Genomic DNA, 19,692 nt, shown 5'->3' with positions numbered 1-19,692 from the left:
GCTGCGGGTTTTAGTTTCTATTGGAATTGAGCAAAAAGGGTGATAAATGTGAGGTAGACTAAGGAAGTAGCAGTAGTGGATAAGCCTTGGAAGGCCTCAACGTGAAGGGGGAATACCTGGCCCACTCCATATTTTCCTATAGCTATTATTCACAGTCTTATTCCCACTGTTTCTAACTTGATTTATCTAAGGTTTGTTTGTTTGTTTGTTTTGTAATACTGCATTTGCTGCACGTACGTATTCTTAGATTCAGAGGCATAGGCATCTTGGAAACATGACTGTGTATTAATGGTATTATTGGCTCCAGTTTTATTTCAAAGATGGCAGTATTTTTTGTGATTCCTATTTACCTAAAATTAAATATTCCTTGTTAGAGTTTTAGGTCCTTGAATCACTTGACACTTAAAACCATAAAATTTTTAAGGTAGAAATCAGGAGCAATTAAGTTTACTATGTGGTGTAAATGTGACTAAGTACAATTTGGAATAAATTAAAAAAAGAACTAACGGCTAGAGCATTTAAATGTGTCTGCACTTGAAAAGTTGCCTGGGATCAATCTCCTTGGTCTCTTGGGCTTAAAAAACCTGTTTCAATGGGAGAAAAATTGTATTTGTGAAATCTGATCATTAAACTTCTAGATAGTGATCAGAAATGTGGCACAGTATATTGGTCAGAGAAATACCATTTTCAATTTAAGCTTAAATGTGTTTTTCAGCTTTCATTATATAAAAATACGTATTTAGAATAAATGGGTAAGCTACCAAGAGGTACAAGTATTCTAAAAGCCTCTTTGTATGTATTTTTTAAAAAAAGAGTTTTCGATGGTTACAGAAAAAGTAAGCTTGAAGCAATGCTTTAATTTGCTTTTTATTAGTGTTTAGGGTTTTTGAGTAGCATAACTAGGAAAAAAGTACATTTGAAACTATTTATACGAAATATGGCCCTTAATCTGAGAAGTTCATGTTGATTTCTAAAAAGTGAAATATACTTGTGAAAGAAAGGAACAAGGCATAAATCTTTAAATTTTTTTTTCTTGTTCAAAGGAACAGTAGGTTGATGTTAAATATGTGTGAGTGATTGTTTTCCCATTTAAAAAGTTCATGAAATTATGTGGTAGAAGGAGAACATCAGTGGAACTACCCATTATTAGTGGCCAAGCTTATTTATGTACTGTACCTTCTTATTTATGTTGCAGAATTTTCTGTTTCTTTCCATGTAAAGGTTTGTGAAATTATGTGGTACAGGAAATATCTTTGGAACAACCTATTATTACCATAATGCTAAACTTGTCCATATACTGTGCCTTCTTTTTTATATTTTAGGTCTCATGAGTTACGATCCAAGATTCTTTCATTGCAGTTACTTCTATCCATTCTGCAGAATGCAGGACCTATTTTCAGGACAAATGAGATGTTTATTAATGCTATTAAGCAGTATCTGTGTGTTGCACTCTCAAAAAATGGAGTTTCTTCTGTTCCAGAGGTTTTTGAGCTTTCCCTTTCCATATTTCTTACTTTGTTGTCAAACTTCAAGACGCATCTGAAGATGCAGATTGAGGTATGTTTTGCATTTAAGCATTGTTGGCTATTCATTTGTTTTCATGTTAAATCATGTTTTAATACACTGGAAAGTTTTTTAGCATGTGAAATAATATTTGTGTATTATCATGTAACGTGTGCCTACAAAGTACTATTAAGCACTAGGTAAGCACTAAGAATGCAAAATCAAATTAAGATATAAGCTCCTGCCTTCAAGGAATGTATAATAAGTAGTTCCATGAATGATTTTAATTGTCTTCAATTAATTTGGTCCTCACAATAATTTTGCCATTGTGTATATGATACGTAATAGTGAACTTGGTTATCTTAAAAGAAAGCTCTAAATAAATACTTTGTCTGCATGGTTTTAAGCCATTTAAGTTTTTGGTACTTTAAAGAGGTGATCAAGAAGAATTATATTTTAGGAGTTATATTTTAGGACATTTGAAATTTTAACTTTTATATTTTTTTCCCAATATATCTGTTATTATTATATTCCTAAAGTTTTCTCTCAACATCTTTGGAACTAGAATAACAGTTATGTCATTCTAAAATATTTCCAGAGCCTTAGCAAAATGAAATTAGGGAATCTCCTAACCATGTACGCATGTATTGTGCAAGTGTACCGTTTCTTGGTCTTTTGTTTTTACCTTCAAATAATTCAGTATTTAAAAACAGTACTTTGTTTTACTGATTGAATGGATTTTTTTTTCCAGCTTGTCCTTTGTTAAAATATTGTTTTGGTTGGGACATGGTATATTTTAGAAATACTTTTATGCTAGTCAACTTTTGCCTTTATATTATGTTTGATATGATGTGCAGGTTATGTTTTAATTTTTATATTTAATCCTAACTCAAGACTAAGAATTCATTAGCTCACAGGAAGGATAAATCATTATTTTCCCAGAGTTTTGATATTATGCTTTATTATAAAGGTTCTACAGTATCTATTAAAATTCATGTGGAACATTGTTATGGGAATGAGACAGAATAAGGTCTTGGTATTTTAAGTGAAAATTTTTAAAATTTGGGTCATATTTTTGGACAGGAAACAATTTCTGGTGCATATATGTTGTCAAGTCTTAGAAGTTTGCCATATGTGTGTTAAAATAATGCAAGGCAAAACTAGGAAGTTACTATTTTTAGATAGTTTTTTCTCATTATCTTCAGGAACTACAAATAAAAGAGACTTTAAAATAAAAACTTGTGGAACTTTTGCTTCTGTAACAAGCCAGAAGTGTTTCATTCGATGATGAGACATTTAAATTGACATTAGAGAATTTTGGAAGACTTTGTGCATTCAATTACTTCTCTGAGACTCTCCTTCTTTAAGTACTATTTAGATGACTGTGTGAAGTATAAATCCTTATGGAACCAGATATCATAAAAATCATTAAGTTGTGATTACTATTTCTGTAAAGTAAATTTGATATACAAACATTTTGTAAGCATGAATTTAAAGGGAAATACTTCTAAGAAATTTCCTGTCCATAGATGGTAGATTCTCATTAAAATTGTTGTAGTAATATTCTGTTTTTTTAAAAGAGATCAGGTTTATCTCAACCTCCATTGTCCCTTATGGGGAGATTATGAGGATAAAACAAGGTAAATATAGATACGCTTTTGAAAGTACTGAACATATTCAAATGCAAGATGAGCTGTGTTCCACTTGGAGGTAACCCAACATATGAAAACCTAAATTTGCAAAACAAAATTGAGATTGTTGTTATGTGAAGATTCATCTTATGAGAATGAATCTTAGAGTTTTTATAACGCAGTTTTTCCTTGGGTATTAACTTATATATCTATTTCAGAAAATACAGTGTATACACACTTTTTCAAGAGAAATTATGTGAAGACAAAGTGCTTATGATAGAACTGTTATTTTACATGTATTACATGATAGGTGCTCTATAACTCTTTGGAATTTTGGTTTTTCTTAGAGCACCTGTTGATAGGCATGGTGTCGTGAATTACTATAATAGGCTTTTGCATATTAGTGCAGTTTGATAACCTGTAGACAGTAGCTAAAGGTTTTTTTCCCCCCTCTTTCTCCAAATCTGTGTTTTTTTTAATTTATCCCATAAATCAGAGAGCTTCAAAGTCTCTTGATCCATGGCACCATTAGAGTTTTTAATCTTTTCATGGTGTACTTTACTCCAGAAGAAATACCTAACAGTTCCATTTATTAAGCAGTTAGGTCCAAACAGCTTAACAAGTATTTTTCGTAACAATGAAGTCTGCATTGGGGGGCGGGGGGTGGGTGGGGGGGTGTGAAGCACACATAAATTGAAAGAAAAAATGTTTTTATTTCATTTATAAATAGTCAACAGTTACTGACTACTGGAATGTATGAGCCTATAGGACACTGCAAACTTCTCAGATTTTGAAATCAGATTGGACATTACCACCCTCATTTCCTTCATTGATTTTCATGCAGTACCTGCTTCTTATCTTAGCAACCACTGAACCCCAGGTTTGCAAAAATAACGATGTCATTGAAAGGAATGTCGTGTGATCTAATTGATGTTGAAACTGTGAAGTTTTTTGAGGTATCCAGCAGATGTATTTCTCTCTGAATTTTCCCTCAGAAATTCTCATGGCATCCCTCTTGAGTTTGCTGCAGCATTCTGGGGTGACTTGGTGCAGTGTTTGAGAATTGTGGCCGTAAATATGTATTGGATGCCTACTATATTTCCCATGCAGTGTAGACACAATGCTTAGTAAGAGGGACCTTGTCTCTACCCTCTTAGAGCTTACAGTCTTACAGGAAATGCTGACATTAGGCGAGTAATAGAAATGTGTTGAATTCTGTGAAAGAAAAGCACATCACAAGGGTATTTTGTCCTTTTGGGGGGGATAAGATGTTAGTAGTCTAAAATTACAAATATGAATTTTTGTATTCATAATACATATGTTCCATAAATGTTAATATGTTGTTTTAGGTTTTCTTTTTCATTCATCCCCTCTTGAGTTGTAGTCATTTTTCCAGAATAAATACGAATCTGAAAATTCTTAGCTCTTAAATAGAAATTTTTTAAATAAGGTTGACTAAATCCTTTGTGCTTGGCATTATTTGGTGTAAAGAACAGTGAGAAATAGTTTGTAGTTTTCAGACAAAAGAGATTCCCACTTGTGTGAGTAATTATTAAAATATAACAGTATATGGGAGTTAGATCCTTTCTATTATGTAGATGACAACGTCAGTTACTTTAAAATCTAGGAACACTTAGGCTTGCCCAGTACTATAATGTCTGAAAAATATAACTGATGAGCAGAATATAGTTTATGTTCTGTGGGGGATTAAAAATGAAATAGGAGTTTTATTAGTTTTGTAAATATGTTTAAGAAATAATCTCCCAGAAGAACTCCAAATTTTTGCAGATTTCTTTTGTAGTGGCTGTGTGATAACAAAATACAGTGATATGAAGTACAGCTCTTTACTGCAAGGGCCAGTGTAAGTGACCAACCCAAGTTAAGTCCTGATGTCTCAGAAATGGAACTCAAAAGGAGTGGAACTCCAGGACGCTGGGTCCTGATCTTTGCTCTGCAGCTTTGGGATATTTAAAAAGTGATCACATATATGAATTATAAACAATACTTTAAATGGAGGTTTTTCCCTAATCACAGGTGTTCTTTAAAGAAATTTTCCTATACATTTTGGAGACTTCTACCAGCTCATTTGACCACAAATGGATGGTCATTCAGACGTTGACAAGGATTTGTGCAGGTACTTGAAATTATCCTTCTTTATCATCTCTTTCTTATTGAGATATTTAAAAGGCCAAATATATTCATATACTAGATGCCTTTTGTTAAAATTAACATTGTACTGTTACAGATGCTCAGAGTGTGGTGGATATTTACGTAAACTATGATTGTGACTTAAATGCAGCAAACATATTTGAAAGACTAGTAAATGATCTATCAAAAATTGCTCAAGGACGAGGCAGTCAAGAACTCGGTATGAGTAATGTTCAGGTAAGAACTTTAAAAACATTTTGAAATTTGAACTTTGCCAAGGAAGAGCTGTGTATTTTCCTTAAAAGATTTTTTGTTTGTTTTTATTCTCTTTATGAATTATTTTGTAGGAACTGAGCCTGAGGAAAAAAGGTTTAGAATGCTTAGTGTCAATTTTGAAGTGTATGGTTGAATGGAGTAAGGATCAGTATGTGAATCCCAACTCTCAGACCACTCTTGGTAAGATGACATTTGAGTAGAATTCTAAATGATGCTTTGGAGGATAGTTGCAGAAGCCATTAAGCCAGTTTCCTGACATCTTTATTCATTTAGCTGGTAAAGAAGCGTTCTGAGTTAAATAACGAACTTAAAATTATGAATTTGCCAGCTTAGTTATTCAAACTTTTTTCTTTCTAAATCTTCCTAAAAGTATTTTGAATATCATATTAAAGTGAATCATGTTTATGCAACTTTGTTAAAGGATAGTTATAGAAGAAACATATAAAAGCCAAAAATGTTTTAAGAAGATTGAATTGTTCATTTATGTTTGGCGTTTACCCTTACTCAGAGAAAAACTCACAGCTGCAAGGCTATCCTGGTGTTATCTCAGTCCTTTGAGGGAAAACTGTTCCTTGTGAGACATGAGCTGAGAGCAGAAACCCAGTGGATACTCAGCACTGTATTTGCAAAAAGAACTCCTAGTGATGCAGGTTGTACCTGTACTAATTGCAGTGTGTTTTAATATCAAAGTATATATTATCTGTTATGGCACCTAATACGTTATTTGTATTAAATAGCTATCTAAGCAACATTGAACTAGCTTGCCTTATTTGAGAAATTTTTTTCCTTTGACAGAATAATTTACTGAATCAGTTTTTCTACTTACAGGTCAGGAAAAACCCTCAGAGCAAGAGACAAATGAAATAAAACACCCTGAGACAATAAACAGATACGGAAGTTTAAATTCCCTGGAGTCAACATCATCATCAGGAATAGGCAGCTACAGCACACAGATGTCTGGCACTGACAATCCAGAGCAATTTGAAGTCCTAAAGCAGCAAAAGGAAATAATAGAACAGGGGATAGATTTGTGAGTGTCCGATTTTACGGAGAAATGTTACTGAATATCCCTCTGCCAGTACTGTGCCACCCTTATCCTGGGTTTCTTTACATTTTTGGATTATTTTTAGTCCCTTCTTATTAACACCCTTCAGAGAATAAAATGGAGTACAGCTCTCCTGGATCCAAGACTTCTAGTGACTCCTTAGCTCCCCTTGTTCATTGCAGTCTGGCCCAAACAGACCCTTGTAATGTACATTAATTTTGCACTATATTTTATGTGTTGTTGACAAACATCATCTGTGCAGTTTTGCACTGTTTGTTTAGCTCAGTTATAAAATCTTGCATTATATTCCCTAAGCAGATGATAACTCACATTTAAAGTTTGGAACTTCTCCTGTGAGTGTTGCTCCTTTATAGGGTTTATATTCTCTCCACTTCAGTTACAGATGTGCTGCTCTTGTTACTGATTTATCATTACTGATTGCATTTTTATATGTCAATAAGGTGATAACCTCCTTCTCAAACTTGGGTTCTCTCCCAGACCCTGATCTCCTGAAATCATTTCCTAGTAAGTTGTGTGCTGTCATCCTGCTCCTGGACTGTCTCCTGTCTGAGTCACACTGCTGCTTTCCTTCCTCTTACTGCCCCTCTCTTCTTTCAAAGAGATGCTGTGAGGAAAACTGAACTTGCTGGCCTTTCTCCATGAATCTAGATCCATGAATCTAAACTGTTAAAAAAAATTCTCTTCTATGTTTATTTGACTTGCTAATTCTGCTGTAAAGCATTTCTTCCTGAGTCTTAAGCAGTGGTTGTTGGTGCCCTTTTTCACTGATAATGTAAAAGAAAAAAAGTTGATAAAATGTACACATATTCACTGTCATAAAATTATAAAATCTCAAAAATAGCCTCAGGAAATAGCCATCAATACTTCATTTATTCTAGCTGTTCAGTCAGTATTTATCTAAATTCCATCTGTTCCAGACATTATGCAAAGTGCTGGGGAAACCTGATGAGTGAAACAGCCCTTGTTCTGGGGGTCTCAGCGTCTCGTATGTGCAAACAGATGTTCATTTTGAAATTCTGCTGGTCACTCAGCAAACACATGTTTGGTATTTGGGACTGTGTGCCAAGAACCATGAAGGTACTGGTCCTTATATTCAAGATGACAGTCTAAGTATGGGCAAAATATATTTTTTAATGGTACTGTGTGAAGTCCATAATGGAGTGTTGTACAGAGTGCTGCCGAGGTAGGACCACTCAATTCGAAGTACTTAGGAGTGAGAGGGAGTCCTCCCAGGGCCCCAGAGCAGACGTCCCCCTGCCTCCACTGTTCTTCTGGAGTGCCACTCAAGTTTCTCCAGTGCCACGCGGCTTGCTTTCTGCTTCACACTTCCATGAGAATGCTGTGCTCCCAGGATACTCTTCGCGACTGTTCGTTTCATGACACCATTCTGTCCTTCTCCCCTACCTTCTGACCATGCCATCTCAGTCTTGTTATGGGCTCTTTGTCCTGGGCTTACATCTCAACATCTCCAGGGTCTGTCCCTCAGCCTTTTTCTTTGTAGTTTCTAGATGATCATGTTCTTTCTCATGACTGCAGCTACTATATGGTAACATCTCACAGTTCCCAAGTGTTATTTTTAACATAAAAACTCCAGTGAACTCCAGACTCATCCATAATTGCCTGTTGGACATCTCCCCTGAGCACTGCATAGCTTCTCACACTCAGCATGTCCACAACCAAATTTATCAGTCTCCATAATCAACTCCCCAGTACAACCCAAAACAAAAGACAAACAGAAAACCCTATTGTTTCTGTGTTTCTCATTCAGGCTAGTAACCCCAGCACGCTACTAAGTTTATGAGCCAGAATCCCGGGAATTACCTTAGATTTCCTCATTAGAAATCCAGCTGATCCTACTTCCTGAATATCTCTGCAGTTTATTCTCTTTGTCTCCCAGTTGTTCACTCAAGTCAAACTGTCACCATTTGGTGCCTTGACTAGTATACTCTTTTAATTGGCTTGCCTTTCTTTGGTCTTATTTATTCTCTAGTCTTTTCTTACACTTAGCTGGAGTAATCTTTCTTAAATGAAAGTCTAGTTCTGTTTCTCCCCTCTCTTCCTCTTAGAGAATAAAGCCACGGCTTCTTGTAATAGCATATAATACCCATCATGATTTAAATCTGCTGGACTCTAAGCTATATCATCTGCCGCTTCTTTATTTCACCTCATTTTTCCAACGATGCAGAACTACTTATTATAATATGATGCTGCTTTATGCCCTCGTGTATTCGTATGACCTCTTCCTGTCTGTCTGGAATGTTTTTCCTGACTGTTTATAAAAGATGTAATCATTCTTAAAAGCTCAGTTCCACAGTCACCTTCCCAGGAAGTAGATCATGATCATCTCTGTTAATTAGACATTTCCTCTGCTGTGCTGTCTTCTCACTTTGTGGATACATTATTTGTTGCATTTTTACTATTATATATTTTTTTAATTTATAAAAATTTTAAAATAATTTTACTGTTATAATTTAAAAATTTTTCTTCCATTAGAGTGAGAGCTTCTAGAGAGCAGAGATTGTGTTTATCTCAGGGAAAAATGCTTGACTTTAATTTATGTATGTGGCAGCGGTTTGATTAGGACTTGACAGGGGAATCATTAGGAGGACAGAGCAGGGAAGGATATTTCAGACAAAGAGAATGGCATGTGCAGCAGCACAGAGGAAAAGGAGAACATTTGAGGACTATTACCATTCAGCGTGGCAGGGGCGGGGGTGGACGGGTAGAAGTAGGAGGTGAGATGAGAGCATCGAGTTGGATCCGGATTACAGGGGCCTCATTCTCTGTGTAAAGGAGGTTTTGTCTTGTTCTTGGCATTGGCATACTGTTGAAGGATTTTAAGCAGAGTAACAGCAGCATTAGATTCTGTTTTGGAAAGATGACTTTGCCAGCAGCCTGAAGGATGGATTGTAATGTGAGCAAAACAAGAGACAGGGAGACCAGTTAAGAACGCCTGCAATACCCAGGTGACGGTGATGAGGTGCCAAACTAATTATTGGAACAATAAAAGTAGAAAGTAAATGATTTGGAAAGAAAGAGGTGACATTTGAATTGGATCTTCAAGCATGGAGGAGAGTTCCCCAGTGAGTGAAACAGGCAAAGGGCACATAGAGGAAATAGATGCTGCAAATCCTTTATGTTTAGGGAATGGGAAAAGGGATATGTGGGAGTAAATGAGAGAGAAATGAGCTACATATTTTTTTATTTTAACTTTTTATTTTATAGTGGAATGTAGCCAGTTAACAGTGTTGTGATAATTTCAGGTGCACAGCAGAGCGACTCAGACATGCATGTACATGTATCCATTCCCCCCAGACTCCCCTCCCATCCAGGCTGCCACATAACATTGGACAGAGCTCCCTGTGCTATACAGTAGGTCCTTGTTGGTTATCCTTTTTAAATATAGCAGTGTGTACATGTAGATCCCAAACTCCCTAACCATCCCTTCCCTCCACCCTTCCCCGCCCCAGGGTAACCATAAGTTCATTCTCTAAGTCTGTGAGTCCGTTTCTGTTTTGTAAATACGTTCAAGAAATGAGCCATATTGAGAAAGGTTTTGTGTGTCAGTCCAATCAGTGTGGACTTTATTTTGAAAACACTGGATATATAAATATTTTTTTTATAAAGGAAATGATGCCATCAGGTTGTGGTTAAAACAGTCACCAAAATTCAAGTTCTGTATTTTAAAAGCAGGAAACTTAGAAATAATCAATGGATATAAGGAGAATGAGCCAGGATTACTTGAGCACTAAGGAGAATATATATATTAAAAGGATGAGATATTTAGTATCCATATTCTTACTCAGAGTTCATCTACTACATGGCATTATCTCACATACTCTGTGAAATGATCCATATCAGTGATAACGGTTGCCTTCCATTTGAGATCCTTTTCAAAGAAAACTTTGCATAGTATATTATTTTTTGTACATTTTGTACAATAATAATGCATTGATTATTTTAAGTACACTTCTGTTTTCTAAGTGCTGCAAAGTTAATTCACTGTAGTTTTAGATCTTTTCAGGGAATACAAATGGTTTTCTATTTCTAATGTTCCTTTTAACTTTAACATCATCTAGATTTACCAAGAAACCAAAGAGAGGAATACAGTACCTCCAAGAACAAGGGATGCTTGGCACTACACCTGAAGATATTGCCCAGTTCTTACATCAGGAGGAAAGATTAGACTCTGTAAGAACACCATGTTATTTCGTTCTAACTTTTTCTGTAAAATTCTTTTTTAAGTTAATAATTATAATATTATTGCCCCTTTAAGATGCCCTCCTATGTAAAAATAAGCTAGCTATTCTTAATTTTGCTTTTTTATTCTCTATGCTCAAAAGAATATCTTGATTTTTTTTTAAATAAACACATTTAGTATGTTTAACTTTTAACTTCACTTTTGAAATAGTTAATTAACCCTGTGGTTAAAACCTGTGGATCTTATGGATTTTTTCTCCTTTTTAAAAAATTGGCTGTGTAGGAAATGTAAGTCTATTAGGATATCAATTTCTGTCTTTTGTTCTTTAGACTCAAGTAGGTGAATTCCTGGGAGATAATGATAAATTTAACAAAGAAGTCATGTATGCATATGTGGACCAACATGACTTTTCAGGAAAGGATTTTGTTTCAGCCCTTCGTATGTTTCTGGAAGGATTCCGTCTTCCAGGGGAAGCTCAGAAAATTGATCGATTGATGGAAAAGTTTGCTGCAAGATACTTAGAATGCAACCAAGGGTAAGCAGGATTCAGATTCAAGTACTTATTGGTTGCTGACTATGTCCAAGACCCTCTTCTGGGGAGCATCGGGTGATTCATAATCCCCTGCCCCAGGAAACTTAGATTATACACGATCTGGAAGTGATGAGACAATTCCATAAAAAATTATAATATGAGATAGAACATAAATCCTGAAAGAGAAAACTAAAAGTGACATGGGGTTTGAGGTGAGTTATTTAAATGCTAACTGTAAACAGTAAAAGTTTATAACACAAAGCATTTACTTTTGCAGACAAACCCTCTTTGCTAGTGCAGATACTGCGTATGTTCTGGCGTATTCAATTATCATGCTCACCACAGACCTTCACAGCCCACAGGTATGTCTTCTTCCAAGCCAGTTTTACAATAAATAGTACAGATTAAATAAATTGTTCTGAATTCAGTAAGTAATAGTTGAAATTTTAATCTTAATTTAGTTAAACCAGTCACCAAATTGGGGTACTAATTTGGTGTAGTGTACATTTTACAAATGCAGTTTCTGGTAGTAATTCTAATTAGACTTTTAGATATCCTTAAAATCTGTATTTGTCTTTCTCATGATTGACAGCTGTATAAAACTTCAGATAAATTTTAATCTAAGAATGTGCTTATAGCTCTTCTGCCTGTGTTTATTACAACATGGAAAAACATCATATAAACCATCTTTTGTTTGTTTGTTTGTTTTAACATTTCAAACTTAAATAACAGAGGATTTAGTATAGTGGGTCCTTCATGTGCTTATCACCCATCTTCCACGGTTCCCAACTTATGGCCAGTCTTGTTCTATTTATATCCCTTTTCTCCCCCAGGTCATTTTGGAGCAAATCTCATGTATCATATCATTTCATCTGTATTTATTTCAGTATATATATCTGAAAGAGAAATACTGTATTTAAACATAACCACAGTACCATTACACCTAAAAATTAACCATAATTTTAAAATACCAGACATCCAGGAAGTGTTTAAATTTCATTTGCTTCAGTAAATTGTAATTCCTTTACTTTAAATATTAAGGAGCTGTCACTTGATTTCTGATATTCAATAACAAAAACATTATTTTTAAAGTTTTAGGTATTTTATGCGTAGTTTCCAAAAACTTGAGGAAAATTATCTTTATAAATAAACCTATTTGCAAGAATTTCTTAATACTTCTTAGGGATAGGCTTCTAATGATATGTATTACTCTTATGATGAGAAATAAACTATATACTTATTACTAATCTGAGATGTATTGGAAAAACTATAAGGTTTAAAACAGCTTATGAGTTTAAAAATTATAAAGTTTTAAGCAGCTTGTGAGTTCCTGTGAAGCTAAGTGGACTGTTAGAAAATTGAACCTGTAATTAGGACCCTATATGATTCATGATGCAGGGCTATATGAACTATAACAAATGATGTCATTTTCAAAGAACACGGGTAACTTTAAAGGAATTCCTTAAAACTAATTCTCCTCATTCCTTGTTGTTTTCAGAGTTAAAATATAGGTTAATTTAACAAGTCATTTATGTTCCTTTTTCACCTAGAATATTTATAGTTAACTACCATTTATATACAGAATGAGACAATTTTTTTTAATTTTTGAAATACATTTAGAACATGTTTAATTTTTTTGTTTTATTAATCTTCATCAGTAGTAACAATTGGCTTTAAGTGATTTAAGTACTAAAACTTAATTAGGCACAGCTTAATTTAAGCACATGAGAGTAAAAGTCAAGAGTAAAATGTTCTATAAAAGATAAAGCAGGAGAAGAAAAGTAGGATTATGTTTTACACTACTTCCAGAATCCCATTGTGGCAGAAGTCTTCTGTTTGAGCAGTGTATTTTCATTTTGTGTATCTGCAATTAATGTAGTCTCTTCTCCAACGTGCTTGGAGCTCCTACCCCTACCTCCCAGCCCAGATCCATAAATATACTTTGCTGCTACTTCAGATTTTCTTCCAGGGCTTGTCTTTGTCTCTCATTGGTACAATGCTAAAACATTATACCGTGTTCAAAATTTCCGGTGATGTTAATCTTCTTTTAGCCTCTTATTGGCAGCACTTGTGTGGTCTTTTATGTAGGTATCCCTGCGTCATTGCTTTTTTAATATTCATCAGAACTTCAGGTGAAATGGCTTTCTTTTAATGTTTTTTAAGTGCCATGACTCAAGATAAGTTTTCAAAGTTTTAGTATGTTAGAGCTTTTTTCCCTTGAGTAATAATAAATTACATTTGGAAACTTTTATGGTAATATTTTTACTTTTTTGTAGAAGTGCTCATCTCACCCTTTCTGATGTACTGGAAAGATCTGTTTGCAGAATAGTCGGAACTAAATAAATGTTTGTATCCCAGTTATATCCTCTGGACATTCTGGTTTCTCTATAGTTAGTTTTGCAAACTTCTGATGACTTACTTGATTGTCATTCTACGTACCTTCTTGTAGATTTACAGGACACTTATCTTTAGAGGTGCCTTAAATTCTTCATGGAAAGTGGTAGGAATATATTTAATTAAGTAAATGTATCTTCAGAGACATCATATGACTTACAGGTTTTATCCGTCTGGGTTTTCAGGGATATAAAGCATAAACACTTTGTTTGTGCTAGTTCCCAAGTTTGGCGACAGGGCTACCATCTTATGTACTACAGATTTGTACTCCAAAGACTTATCAGGGTGTGCAGTAGGATGTTCCTGTTCAGCATACTCTTAAATAAGGCAAAATGTTCCAAGGATACTTTGCCCAGATCGCCTAACATTCAGTTGCCATGATGAGTCAGTGAGATTGCTATCTGATTTTAAATAAATTTCAGCTCTTGTTATTCTTGCATCCGCTGTTACATAAAATCAGTTTTTAAATCATTAGCAAACACATTTATGTTCTTCTGAACTAAGATTTGAATCTTTTTGATAACATAAGTGTCTAATAATTGTCATGGTCCTTTTTTTAAAGGACTCTGACTAGAGCTCTTAAACCTTGGGCAAAAGCAAAGAATTTCATTGTTCAGTCTTGCTGTTTTCTTATTACAGATTACTCACGCACTCCTCAGAGCAAGGTGAACTAGTATATTGCCAGGATGGGTCTTTCCTACATTGTCCTTATTTTCTGTGACTTCCTTTTTTCATTTTAATGTCTGCTTTGTTGAGTATTTTCCACTTTCTACTCCTCAAAGTATGTATAAATTCTCTTATATGAGTATTTTTCTGTTAATTTTTAGGAATTATAATGGTTTTTCATTTCTAGGTTAAAAATAAAATGACAAAGGAACAGTACATTAAGATGAATAGAGGTATCAATGACAGTAAAGATCTTCCTGAAGAGTATCTATCAGCCATCTATAATGAAATAGCTGGAAAAAAGATATCAATGAAAGAAACAAAAGAACTAACAATCCCTACAAAATCAAGTAAACAAAGTAAGTGTCCAAATCAACTGAATTCTGATTGTTTCGGAGGAAAACTGTGGGTTCTTGAAAGTGTTTTACTTAGAGTAGATCAAGTATTATTGTACTGAAGAGTATTATAATATACAGTTTGCTGATCTGATTGTGTTTTTTCCCGTATCCTGAAGAAAGCACCAGTGATAAATGGAAAGTGCTACATAATATGCATGGATTAGTGTGCATTTAATACACACTTGTCCATTTAGCAGTTAATATCAGCACATATTTGGAGATCAAAAGAGATTGATTGGTTAGGCAACCCCAATAGTCAGATTTCAGCTCTCATTCTTTCTTACTCCTCCTTGTCATCTACAAGCAACTTATTTCCATTGGTTCACCTATCATTACACATAAACAGAAGCTGGAAGTAGGGGTGATTCAAGGAGATGGGGAAGGTTAGGTCATGGGGGAGCTCGTGGGAGTTGGAACTCACTACTTCAGATGCACCACAAGTTATACCGCTGTGGCATTCCCAAATCTGACCGGCTTCAGGAGCCAGCGGGGGGGGGGGGGGGGGGGGCCTAGCTCCATTCTCCACGTTCTGTGCATGTAGATAGTGGTGATTAAATTAGAGCTAAAGTCTGACTGCAGGAATGAGGTGAGGGTAGTGGCTCAGTAATATAACATGGAAAGAGAACTCCTGCCTTTCTGAGCAACTTCCACTTGGAAGTGGAATCTCAGGCTTCATCTAAAAGAACAAATTGCAGTAGCAAAATTCTATCAACAGGAGAGAATCAAAAAGGCCTGTGTGATACGTGTATTTCTAGAAGTTGATGAAGAATTATCAGATGAGAGTCGGAGGCTGTGGAGATAATGTTAGAAGGAATAGTGGAGTATAAATGGCCTTATCTTTTGGGGAATATAGGGAATGATTCTAAGGAATTTTAGTAAGTTCTCCCTCATTTTATAGAAGAGGGAACAAGTGCAGAGAGGTTAGGAAACTTAGAATCATAGAATCTATGAGCTGAGTGCAATGTAAAAACTTTCACTAATTCTCTAGACCTAAAACCCAAAGAGTGGCAAAGCCACGTCTTGAACTCGGCATCCTTGGCTCTTACTGCAGTCCAGCACCGATCAGCAGTTTACTTGGTAGCGTTATTTGCTTCTACTTAAAAAATTAAGTATATTGATCAAGACTTCATTTTCACACCTAAGTAGATGCCAGTTATCTGATTTCACTTTCTTCCTCACACCCGTATAGTAACATCTTCATACCCCTCATTCTGTGGCCTCTTCTCCATATGGTGGTAGGAAATCACTGAGCAGTGGGGTATGGGAAGGAGGTGATGGTGTGCTGAAATTCTGAAATCATCCCAAGTGTTAGGGCCACTGTTTTCTTGTCAGCTCAGGAGATCATTCAAGCCTGTGTCATATGAGGATACCATTGCCTTTTACTAACCTCTCTTCTCTTCTAGCCCATGTTTGGGGTGTTTCCCTAGTACTTTCATTGGGACAGATTTGTACCTACTCTCTTCCCTTTTCATAGATTTTCCATGTATCCCTGCCTCCTAGTTCAGGATATTTTTTTCTTTCATTTTTGAAATTCATATAACATAAAATTAACCATTTTGAAGTGAACAATTAGTGGCATTTAGTACATTCACAGTGTTGTGTAACCGCCACCTCTGTATAGTTCCAAAACATTTCATCACCCCAAAATAAAACCACGTATCCGTTAAGCAGCTTTCCCATGTTCCCTACCTTTCCTCAGCCCCTGGCTGTCACCAGTCTGCTTTCTGCTTCTATGGATTTACCTACTCTGGATATTTCATCCAAATGGAATCATGCATTATGTGACCTTTTGTGTCTGGCTTCTTAGGACTATTTGGAATTAGTATTCATTGGTAGTACTTATTATTTTATACTAAAACATCAAAATAGCATTCTTAAAGGCTTTACATTTTAAACACTAATAGTGTTTGTTGTTTCAGATGTAGCCAGTGAAAAACAAAGAAGACTTCTGTATAACTTAGAAATGGAACAGATGGCCAAGACAGCTAAAGCACTCATGGAGGCCGTGAGCCATGTTCAAGCACCTTTCACAAGTGCGACACATTTGGAGCATGTGAGACCTATGTTTAAGGTAAGCGTTACTAATAACTTGTTTGCAGTGTATATATTTATATATACTGCTGTTCAGCATATTCTTTTTTTTTTAATTATTAATTTTTTTATTTTTCGGCTGCATTGGGTCCTCATTGCTGTGCTCAGGCTTTCTCTAGTTGCGGCGAGCGGGGGCTACTCTTCGTTGTGGTGTGCAGGCTTCTCATTGCAGTGGGTTCTCTTGTTGCGGAGCACGGGCTTTAGGCGCACGGGCTTCAGTAGTTGCAGTACGCGGGCTCAGTAGTTGTGGCTCACAGGTTCTAGAGTGCAGACTCAGTAGTTGTGGCGCACGGGCTTAGTTGTTCCGTGGCATGTGGAATCTTCCCGGATCAGGGCTCAAACCCGTGTCCCCTGCATTGGCAGGTGGATTCTTAACCACTGCGCCACCAGGGAAGTCCTGTTCAGCATATTCTTAAGTTAAGGAAATACAGTGGTATAGCCCATTAGTATACACCCAGAAGTGAAAGCCATATTATTTAGGAGATCGCAAATATAAAATTTTTCTTGAAGAGAATGAGAAAAGGTATGCATGATTAGCAATTAATAGGCGTGTGATCTTAAGAACAGAAAGCTCTTTGGAGAATTAAGCCTTGGCCTGGTTTCCTCTGTGTTCTATTTAGAGCTTTGGAGTTCCCTGAAATCTCAAAGCGATCTTGAGCCTCCTACTCTCTTTCAGTGCTCTGGCCCAGGAACTAAGCTGAGGGTTCTGAGTATTCCTGGGGCCCAGAAAGTAGAGTCAGGAACAAAAGGGAGCTTTCTTATGTTTATAGATCTAGTAAGAATGATTCTTACTGCTTCTTTAAAATTTGATTTCCCATTCAGTCTTCATTTTCCTATTCTTTTTTTCTATCCTTTCTTCAAATTCCAGAAGGAGTAAGCAGTGCATCATAAGGATTGTAGGGAAATGGAGGGGAGTCCAGTCAAGTTTGAGAAGGAAAAATGGGTTAAGTACATTTCTGTTTGTGACACAGTGTGGTTAGATGGACTGTGGAGGTTGAAGATTATAATTCGAGTTCTCATTCATAACTACATATGTGTATGGGTAGTAAAAGATGACTACAAGGTTTCAGCTCTAAAATTTTACAGTTCTACCCCTACTTCAAGGTCTGTGTGATAGTGACCTTTCTAAAAGTTGATGGAGAGTTACAGGACGCGAGCGGGGATGCTAGGGAGATAACGTTAGAAGGAACAGTGGAGTATAACTGGCCTTTCTTTTGGCATAATGTAGAAAGTGATGTCAAAATATAAGATATACTTTCTCTTTATTATGAAATAAATTACAAAGCAGATTTTTGCTTTGTTTTGTTTTGAATAATCTTATACCTTTATTTTGTTTTTCTTTTCAAATGTTTTTGGTAGACGGGAGGTGGAGGATGGAAAAACGAAAAGAATAAGGAACCAGCCATAATTGTACCACTCAGAAAAAATTTCTGTTAATATGTTTACATACTACTTTTTATCTTAAGCAGTTGTGATCCTACTATGTGTAGAATTTTGTATCTTGCTGTTTCTCACATAAGTATTTCCCCATATCATTAAAAATTCTTCATAAGTAGCTTTTATGATCTATTCTCTGGATTAGTTATCCTTTGTTTAAACTAATCCTCTAAGCTAGAATTAAGAACCTTTCCTCTCACTGCCATTTCTACTGTAATTACCGTCTCCAGTTACTTTCATTTCTCACTCTTGTCGCTGTAACATCCTCCTGACTAGTATCCTTATGTCTACTTTTGTGCTTCTCGTACCCACTTACAGAGGCCAAAATGTTTAAAATACAAAATGAACTGTCACCTTCTTCCTTAAAGCCATTCACTGACTTTGCAACTATGATGAAACCTAGCACATTCCAAGGGTCTGTAGACCATGTGTGGTCTAGAGCTCCACCTTCCTTCAACCTCATCGCTAGAGTTCTTGTCTCTTACTGTGCTGCAGCCACACTGGTATTCTTTCCATTTCTAGAATGTCCTAAATTATTTTCTCTTCAGAGCATTCATACAAGCTGTGTCCTTTGTCTAGGATGCCTTTTCCTTCTTTGCCTGAGTAGTTTCTACTTTAAATGTTACTTTCTCAGAGAGTTCTGCCCTGGCCCCTCTAATCTAGATTAGGTCCCTTTTCATAACATGCTATATACTCTTCCTTCATTGTATTTATAACAGTATGTATTTATACATTTATTTATTTTAAAACTGAATGTCTATTTCTTTACTAGACTTTAAGCTCCATGAGGCAAGGGACTACATCTGTTCTGTTGACTTTTCCCAATGTCTAGCACAATTCCTGGCTTGTAGTTAGTGCTCACTCAGTAAATAAGCATTGGCTGAGTAAAGGAATGAATGAGAGATTCCTAGAATGTGATATAATATTAAGGGATGAAAACCTTATTAAGAACCTTTTTACATATTGCCAGATTGTATTCTATAGAGATTTATGCATTTGAGGGGACAATTTCACTGTCCTCTGGATGTTATTTAGGTATAATTTGATAAGACAAGTCATTGTCTTTAATTTGCAGTGGGGTTAAACCTTTTGTCACAGGCTTAAGAACCCTATACTTCTCCTTGTATAAAATATTACAAAGGTTTCCAAATAGATGTGCTGTTTCTTCACTTATAGTAGGATGTGTAATTTATTACTTTAATGTGGTGCTTTGTATTTTAAAGGTACTGTACTTCCTATGCTTCCCACAGCATCTCTCTATAGTGGCAGTCCAGGTATTAAAGGGGAAGAAATGAGGTTCAGAAAAAAAGAGGTTAAATAAGTAACAAGGCTAGGACTGGAAGTTAGTT

General features: G+C 35.7%; 1 protein-coding gene across 6 annotated transcripts in view; it reads left to right on the top strand.

Moving 5' to 3' along the window:
• The window catches only part of ARFGEF1 (ADP ribosylation factor guanine nucleotide exchange factor 1), a 139,507-nt gene that overhangs the window by 81,410 nt on the left and 38,405 nt on the right, over nt 1-19,692 (top strand). For 5 of the 6 annotated variants that reach the window (XM_065895205.1, XM_065895209.1, XM_065895207.1 and 2 more), the window contains exons 10-19: nt 1,323-1,557; nt 5,169-5,268; nt 5,380-5,519; nt 5,630-5,738; nt 6,387-6,588; nt 10,704-10,815; nt 11,155-11,360; nt 11,635-11,719; nt 14,605-14,776; nt 16,735-16,886. In XM_065895205.1, coding sequence (XP_065751277.1) covers nt 1,323-1,557; nt 5,169-5,268; nt 5,380-5,519; nt 5,630-5,738; nt 6,387-6,588; nt 10,704-10,815; nt 11,155-11,360; nt 11,635-11,719; nt 14,605-14,776; nt 16,735-16,886 — 1,513 coding nt within the window. The remainder of the gene's footprint in view (nt 1-1,322; nt 1,558-5,168; nt 5,269-5,379; nt 5,520-5,629; nt 5,739-6,386; nt 6,589-10,703; nt 10,816-11,154; nt 11,361-11,634; nt 11,720-14,604; nt 14,777-16,734; nt 16,887-19,692) is intronic. The other variant, XM_065895206.1, reaches the window with a different exon arrangement.

The sequence above is a fragment of the Phocoena phocoena genome, chromosome 17, assembly GCF_963924675.1.
Source record: "Phocoena phocoena chromosome 17, mPhoPho1.1, whole genome shotgun sequence".
In the NCBI taxonomy this organism is placed as follows: domain Eukaryota; kingdom Metazoa; phylum Chordata; class Mammalia; order Artiodactyla; family Phocoenidae; genus Phocoena; species Phocoena phocoena.
Note: the sequence above shows the minus strand (reverse complement) of the source record. Positions and strands in the feature narration are given on the sequence as shown.